The sequence below is a fragment of the Entelurus aequoreus genome, linkage group LG11, assembly GCF_033978785.1.
Source record: "Entelurus aequoreus isolate RoL-2023_Sb linkage group LG11, RoL_Eaeq_v1.1, whole genome shotgun sequence".
NCBI lineage: Eukaryota > Metazoa > Chordata > Actinopteri > Syngnathiformes > Syngnathidae > Entelurus > Entelurus aequoreus.
In genome coordinates, this window is record NC_084741.1 from 4,951,964 (window position 1) to 4,960,520 (window position 8,557).

Here is an 8,557-nt window from a genome sequence, read left to right on the forward strand (position 1 = left end):
TGCAAAGTGGAAAAGTGTTCCGTGGTCTGACGAGTCCACATTTCAAATTGTTTTTGGAAACGGTGGACGTCGTGTCCTCCGGACCAAAGAGGAAAAGAACCATCCGGACTGTTCTAGGGTGAAAGTGTAAAAGGCAGCATGTGTGATGGTATGGGGGTGTATTAGTGGCCAAGACATGGGTAACTTACACATCTGTGAAGGCGCCATTAATGCTGAAAGGTACATACAGCTTTTGGAGCAACGTTACCGTGGACGCCCCTGCTTATTTCAGCAAGACGATGCCATTGAAAATGTGTGAAGGCTAAAATATGAGAAGGGAAACTGTTGAACAACTTAAGCTGTACATCAAGCAAGAATGGGAAATAATTCCACTTCCAAAATGTGTCTCGTCAGTTCCCAAACCTTTACTGAGTGTTGTTAAAAGGAAAGGCCATGTAACACACTGGTAAAAATGCCTTTTTTTGCAATGTGTTGCTGCCATTCAATTCATGACTATTTGCAAGTTTCTCAGTGTGAACATGAAATATCTTGTCTTTGCAGTCTATTCCATTGAATATACGTTGAAAAGGTTTTGTTGTATTCTCTTTTTATTGAGCATTTCCACAACGTGACAACTTCACTGCGTTTGGGCTTTGTAAATAAACAACATGTTAGCTACATATCATGTGACAAAGCACAGGTGTGATGGTGTCTGTAATATTATGAAATGATTGAGTGTTTAGTTGCTCTTGGCGACGCTCTTACTTCTCATGTCGGCCAGCTTGCTGGAGACAAAGTTCCACCTGAAGGTGGCGTCCTCTCCTCCTCCTCCCAGAGACACATATTTGGAGAAGGAGTTGTTGCCTTCACTGCCCTCGTTCATCTCGCCGTCACGCCTCTCCTGCGACGCCACTTGGTCCTCAGACGGTCCGGCTGGTGTCTCAGCAGCTTCCTCCTCCATCACCACCTCCACCTCCTCCTCCTCCTCCTCCTCCTCCTCTTGCATCTTCTGGGCGGCCTCCGCCTGCTTCTTGGCGGCCCAGTTGGCAGCGAAGCCGTCCCAGAAGCCAGAACGCTTTGTGTCTGGAGGAGGTTCCTCTGGCCTCGCTGCAAGTGGACTGAAACACATGAGAGAGATGATTGTTGTATGTGCATTACATCTCATAAGTATAGAATACACGTTATAATGGTTAGGGTTAGGGTTGGGGTTAGGGTTGGGGTTGGGGTTAGGCATAAAGAAAGAGAGTTGGTTAGGGTTAGGGTTAAGGGTTGGGGTGGGGCGATAGAAAAGAGGGGGGGGAAAGGAAAAGAAGGGTGTGTGCGGTCCGTCTATGGTCAGGGTTAGGGTTAGGGTTAGGGTTGGGGTTGGGTTAGGGTTAGGGTTAGGGTTAAGGTTAGGTTTGGGGTTAGGGTTAGGCATAAAGAAAAAGAGTTGTTTAGGGTTAGGGCTAGGGTTGGGGTTGGTGTTGGGTTTGAGGTTAGGGTTAGGGTTGGGCATAAAGAAAAAGAGTTGGTTAGGGCTAGGGTTGGGGGTTGGGTTTGGGTTAGGGTTCGAGTTCGGGTTAGGGTTAGGGTTAGGGTTAGGGTTAGGCATAAAGAAAGAGAGTTGGTTAGGGTTAAGGGTTAAGGGTTGGGGTGGGGCGATAGAAAAGTGTGGGGAAAAAGGAAAAGAAGGGTGTGTGCGGTCCGTCTATGGTCAGGGTTAGAGTTAGGTTTGGGTTAGGGTTAGGGTTAGAGTTGGGGTTGGGGTTAGGGTTGGGGTTAGGTTTGTGGTTAAGGTTAGGTTTGGGGTTAGGGTTAATCATAAAGAAAAAGAGTTGGTTAGGGCTAGGGTTGGGGTTGGTGTTGGGGTTAGGGTTAGGGTTGGGCATAAAGAAAAAGAGTTGGTTAGGGTTAGGGCTAGGGTTGGGGGTTGGGTTTGGGTTAGGGTTAGGGTTCGAGTTCGGGTTAGGGTTAGGGTTGGGGTTAGGCATAAAGAAAGAGAGTTGGTTAGGGTTAGGGTTAAGGGTTGGGGTGGGGCGATAGAAAAGAGTGGGGGAAAAAGGAAAAGAAGGGTGTGTGCGGTCCGTCTATGGTCAGGGTTAGGTTTGAGGTTAGGGTTAGGGTTGGGGTTGGGGTTAGGGTTAGGTTTGGGGTTAGGGTTAGGCATAAAAAAATAGTTGTTAGGGTTAGGGCTAGGGTTGGGGTTGGTGTTGGGGTTAGGGTTAGGCATTAAAAAAAAGAGTTGGTTAGGGTTAGTGCTAGGGTTGGGGTTGGTGTTGGGGTTAGGGTTATGGTTAGGGTTGGGCATAAAGAAAAAGAGTTGGTTAGGGCTAGGGTTGGGCATAAAGAAAAAGAGTTGGTTAGGGCTAGGGTTGGGGGTTGGGTTTGGGTTTGGGTTAGGGTTAGGCATAAAGTAAAAGAGTTGGTTAGGGTTAGGGCTAGGGTTGGGTTTATGGTTGGGGTTAGGGTTAGAGTTAGGGTTAGGATTAGGGTTAGGGTTCGAGTTCAGGTTAGGGTTAGGCATAAAGGAAGAGAGTTGGTTAGGGTTAGGGTTAAGGGTTGGGGTGGGGCGATAGAAAAGAGGGGGGGGAAAGGAAAAGAAGGGTGTGTGCGGTCCGTCTATGGTCAGGGTTAGGGTTAGGGTTAGGGTTAGGGTTAGGGTTAGGGTTGGGGTTGGGGTTAGGGTTAGGGTTAAGGTTAGGTTTGGGGTTAGGGTTAGGCGTAAAGAAAAAGAGTTGGTTAGGGTTAGGGCTAGGGTTGGGGTTGGTGTTAGGGTTAGGGTTAGGGTTAGGTTTGGGTTCGAGTTAGGGTTAGGGTTGGGCATAAAGAAAAAGAGTTGGTTAGGGCTAGGGTTGGGGGTTGGGTTTGGGTTAGGGTTAGGGTTCGAGTTTGGGTTAGGGTTAGGGTTAGGGTTAGGGTTAGGCATAAAGAAAGAGAGTTGGTTAGGGTTAGGGTTAAGGGTTGGAGTGGGGCGATAGAAAACAGTGGGGAAAAAAGGAAAAGAAGGGTGTGCACGGTCCGTCTATGGTCAGGGTTAGGGTTGGGGTTGGGGTTGGGGTTAGGGTTAGGATTAGGGTTAGGTTTAGGGTTAGAATTGGGATTAGGGTTAGGCATGAAGAAAAAGGGTTGGTTAGGGTTAGGGCTAGGGATGGGGTTGGTGTTGGGGTTAGGGTTAGGGTTAGGGTTAGGGTTAGGGTTAGGCATAAAGAAAAATAGTTGGTTAGGGTTAGGGTTAGCGTTGGGGGTTGGGGTTGGGGTTGGGGTTAGGGTTAGGATTAAAGTTAGGGTTAGGATTAGGATTAGGGTGATGGTTAGGCATAAAGTAAAAGGGTTGGTTAGGGTTAGGGCTAGGGATGGGGTTGGTGTTGGTGTTGAGTTATCACACAACTTTAGTATGCTTAAAGTCAGTTGCTATAGTTATTAGCTATTGTGCTCAAGCTGCATTTTTTTCTATCTGTGCAAGGACAAAACTTCTTGTCTGAGGGGTGGCCTCAGCCGCAGACGTTATCTTTGTTTTAGCCCGCTAACAGCCGAGGACTTCAAGGACCTCAACGAAGATAAGACGACAGCACGCAGACGAAGCAGAAACAAGGAAATCACAAGGCCCCCGGCACATTCCGTCACGTATTGTGCGTACGGGACCTGCTTTGCATGATATGTGTGACCACTCCTTTTAGAGGCGGCCTCAGTGATGTTGACTATGGAACTCCTGAATAAATAGAGGGACGCAGGAGCTGAACCTTAGAGCGTAGGGCGAGACTGCGACTAAGTGTGCAGCTCCATGCGTTCTCCTCATGAGCTAAATTGAACTCTGTCTCTGCATGGTTCCTTGCTTCTTGTCTGATTAATAGATGTCATCAGTGTTTGAACCTGACTCACGTTGCATTCAATGTTTATTCCCATTTATTTCCCGTTAATTCCCGTGGAAAGTTTCCGACTCGACTTTGAATATTCCCGGAATTTTGCAACCCGAGACAAGAATATAAGTCGATTGTGATTGTCAGAATAATTGTATGTAAGTTATCACAAAACTTCTTTTCCCATGAGTTCCCGGCGAGGAGACAGAAGCTGTCTCTGATCTTACCTAGCAAAAGGCTTGTAAAACTCTACTGTGTAGGATGGGAGGTGACATGAAGGTGTCGGTTTCTTTGATCTATTGTGATTCTTTGTTCAATGTTTGATTCATTGTAATTGTTTCATGCTTTAGTTTGTATGTTTGAATATTTTTTTTGTCGTTTTAGTTATTTTCTGTTTGATTTGATTTGATATTTAGTTATTTCATTTTCACAATAATCCATTTTTTTCCAGAACTGTTTCTTCTTTTTTATGTTTTAATATCATGTATTTGTTTTAAAAAAAAAAAAAAAAGTTTAGTTGTTTACTGTTTGATTTGATATTCTGTTATTATATTTACACAAAATCTGTTGTTTTTAAAATGACTCCCTTTCTTTTTTCAATGTTTAATTTATTTTCTTTTTTTTATGCTGTAGTTTGTTATCATTTTAGTTATTTTCTGTTTGATTTGATTTGATATTTAGTTATTTTATTGTCACAAAATATTTGTTTTTTTCAGAACTGCTTTTTTTAATGTTTTAATTTCATAATTCTTTTATTTCTGCTCCGCCGCTCCCAGTCTGTGGAACGCTTTCCCTGACCACCTGAGGGCCCCACAGACTGTGGATGCTTTTAAAAAAAGGCTTAAAAACCCTTCTTTCTTTCTTTTTTTTTTTAAAAACATTTTTTTAGATACATGCATACTAGTTTTAGCTATTTGGCTGTTGTAGTTATTTTTTTATTTTATTTTTTTATTATCTTTTTATTTTTTATTTTATTTTATTTATTTATTTATTTATTTATTTTCAATAAAACTGTAGCACTTTGAGGTTGTTTACTCAATGTAAAGTGCTTTTTACAAATAAAATATATTATTATTATTATTATTATTGTTTTAGTTTGTTCTTTTAAATATTTTAGGTATTTTCTGTTTGATTTTATTTGGTATTTAAATAGTTTACTCTCTCAAAACCTGAGAGGTTTAGAATTGCTTTCCTTTTTTCCTATGGTTTAATTTATTGTACTTTCTAAATTTGTTTTTAATTTTGACATGGGCGAGGGTTCGAGTTATTTAGTTTTAATAAAATGTTAAATACGATTTTTTTTAATGAAAAATGATTTCCTATGTTTGATTATATTATAATACAATAAAAAAAACTATGGTTAAAGATCCTTGAATACTAAAAATGTACATATACTGCATATAGAATATATATATATATATATATATATATATATATATATATATATATATATATATATATATATATATATATATATATATATATATATATATATATATATATATATATATATATATATATATATATATATATATATATATATATATATGTGTGTGTGTGTATATATAGTATAAATGATATATATAAAATCTCTGTATATAAAGTAGTCCACTCACTGGTCAGGGACAGGAGGACTTTCGGTCTCCTGGAGAAGTTGATGCTGGTCGTCTTTGTAGAAAAGAGCTGACATTTTGTTCCAGCTTCTGACCCCTGCCCCTTGCATCTGTTGGACACACACAGGGGTCAAAGGTCAGCTAGATGTCCTTGTGTGGACACACAAGTTGTCCTACTTTGCGGGCCAGCTGAGAGACTGCGTTCTGGCCTTCGTCCTCCTGGACTGGACTCAGGTCTTCATCCATCTCACACACCTGCAGACAAAAAGTGGTCACCTGTAGGACATTATCTAGTGGACGTGATGTGAACTACATCAACCTGCTTTCTGTTACAGTCTTTCTACAATTACTTTTTACCAACTCAATAACTTTATGTTAGACATGGCGTCCATTAGGGTCCAAGAGGTGATTCAATGTAATAACTGTGTGTGTGTGTGTGTGTGTGTGTGTGTGTGTGTGTGTGTGTGTGTGTGTGTGTGTGTGTGTGTGTGTGTGTGTGTGTGTGTGTGTGTGTGTGTGTGTGTGTGTGTGTGTGTGTGTGTGTGTGTGTGTGTGTGTGTGTGTTATTTATGCATAAGATTCAAATAATTGTTCATGTAATTGAAATGGTTAAAATGTAATTAAGCATGTAGAATCAGCATGATGTCAGTTTTTGTTAGGTTTTTTTTACATTTATTTTCCTAAAAAAAACTTTTTTTTAAGATACTTTTTTTTAAATTCAGGCTATTTTAGTTTCTGAATAAAATTGGGGTATAGTTTTATTTTAAAGAAAACACTATATATTTTATGTAATTTCATGTGAGTTTTATTTTACATTTGGTTTATTAAAATACATTACTTTTTTTCAAATTTAATTTGCAGTTTTAGTAATAGTTATTTAAATATTGAATTGATTGTGTCTTATTTTCTTTTTTTAACAGTCACCCTGTTTTAACAACAATTTCAAAATAATATCTGATATTTATATGAATTTTTATACAATTTAAAATCTTTGTTAAAAAAATTTTTTTACCAATTAATTTTTTAATAACAATTTGAAAAAAAATATCTGAAATTAATATCAATTATTATACAATTAAAAATATTTATTTTAAAAAAGTTTTTACCAATTAATGTTTTAATAACAAATTCAAAAAAATATCTGAAATTAATATCTATTTTATACAATTGAAATGATTTGTTTAAAAAAAGCTTTGACCAATTAATTTTTTTATAACAATTTGAAAAAATATCTCAAATTAATGTCCATTTTTACAGAATTTAAAATCTTTATTTAAAAAAAGATTTGACCAATAATATTTTGATAACAATTTGAAGAAAATATCTGAAATGAATATCTATTTTTATACAATTTAAAATATTTGTTTAAAAAAAGATTTTACCAATCTGTCTTTTAATAATAATTAGAAAAAAATATCTGAAATTAATATCTATTTTTATACAATTTAAAATCATTGTTTAAAAAAAGATTTTACCAATTAATTTTTTAATAACAATTTTAAAAAAATAACTGAAATTAATATCATTTATTATACAATTTAAAATGTTTATTTAAAAAAAGTTTTTACCAATTAATGTTTTAATAACAAATTCGAAAAATATCTGAAATTAATATCTATTTTATACAATTGAAATTATTTGTTTAAAAAGAGCTTTGACCAATCAATTTTTTTATAACAATTTGAAAAAATATCTCAAATTAATGTCCATTTTTTACAGAATTTAAAATCTTTATTTAAAAAAAGATTTGACCAATAATTTTTTGATAACAATTTGAAGAAAATATCTGAAATTAATATCTATTTTTATACAATTTAAAATATTTGTTTAAAAAAAGATTTTACCAATCAGTCTTTTAATAATAATTAGAAAAAAATATCTGAAATTAATATCCATTTTTATACAATTTAAAATCATTGTTTAAAAAAAGATTTTACCAATCAGTCTTTTAATAATAATTAGAAAAAAAATATCTGAAATTAATATCCATTTTTATACAATTTAAAATCATTGTTTAAAAAAAGATTTTACCAATTAATTTTTTAATAACAATTTGAAAAAAATAACTGAAATTAATATCAATTATTATACAATTTAAAATATTTATTTAAAAAAAGTTTTTACCAAATAATGTTTTAATAACAAATTCAAAAAAATATCTGAAATTAATATCTATTTTATACAATTGAAATTATTTGTTTAAAAAAAGCTTTGACCAATTAATTTTTTTATAACAATTTGAAAAAAATATCTCAAATTAATGTCCATTTTTACAGAATTTAAAATCTTTATTTAAAAAAAGATTTGACCAATAATTTTTTGATAACAATTTGAAGAAAATATCTGAAATGAATATCTATTTTTACACAATTTAAAATCTTTCTTTAAAAAAAGATTTTAACAATCAATCTTTTAATAATTAGAAAAAAATATCTGAAATTAATATCCATTTTTATACAATTTAAAATCATTGTTTAAAAAAAGATTTTACCAATTATTTTTTTAATAACAATTTGAAAAAAATAACTGAAATTAATATCAATTATTATACAATATTAAATATTTATTTTAAAAAAGTTTTTACCAATTAATGTTTTAATAACAAAATCAAAAAAATATCTGAAATTAATATCTATTTTATACAATTGAAATTTTTTGTTTAAAAAGAGCTTTGACCAAATAATTTTTTTATAACAATTTGAAAAAATATCTCAAATTATTGTCCATTTTTACAGAATTTAAAATCTTTATTTAAAAAAAGATTTGACCAATAATTTTTTGATAACAATTTGAAGAAAATATCTGAAATGAATATCTATTTTTATACAATTTAAAATCTTTCCTTAAAAAAAGATTTTACCAATCAATCTTTTAATAATAATTAGAAAAAAATATCTGAAAGTAATATCCATTTTTATACAATTTAAAATCATTGTTTAAAAAAAGATTTTACCAATTAATTTTTTAATAACAATTTCAAAAAAATAACTGAAATGAATATCAATTATTATACAATTTAAAATATGTATTTTTAAAAAGTTTTAAGCAATTAATGTTTTAATAACAAATTCAAAAAATATCTGAAATTAATATCTATTTTATACAATTGAAATTTTTTTGTTTAAA

The 8,557-nt window shown here is 33.6% G+C and overlaps 1 protein-coding gene across 1 annotated transcript in view; it reads right to left on the minus strand.

Annotated features, from left to right (window-relative positions):
• Positions 1-658: 658 nt before the first annotated feature.
• LOC133660534 (uncharacterized protein C1orf232) overlaps positions 659-8,557 on the minus strand; it is a 12,677-nt gene continuing 4,778 nt past the window's right edge. The window contains exons 4-6 of the mRNA XM_062064074.1: positions 5,609-5,686; positions 5,435-5,541; positions 659-1,097 (exon numbers count right to left, since the gene is read on the minus strand). Coding sequence (XP_061920058.1) covers positions 719-1,097; positions 5,435-5,541; positions 5,609-5,686 — 564 coding nt within the window. The 3' untranslated portion in view covers positions 659-718. The remainder of the gene's footprint in view (positions 1,098-5,434; positions 5,542-5,608; positions 5,687-8,557) is intronic.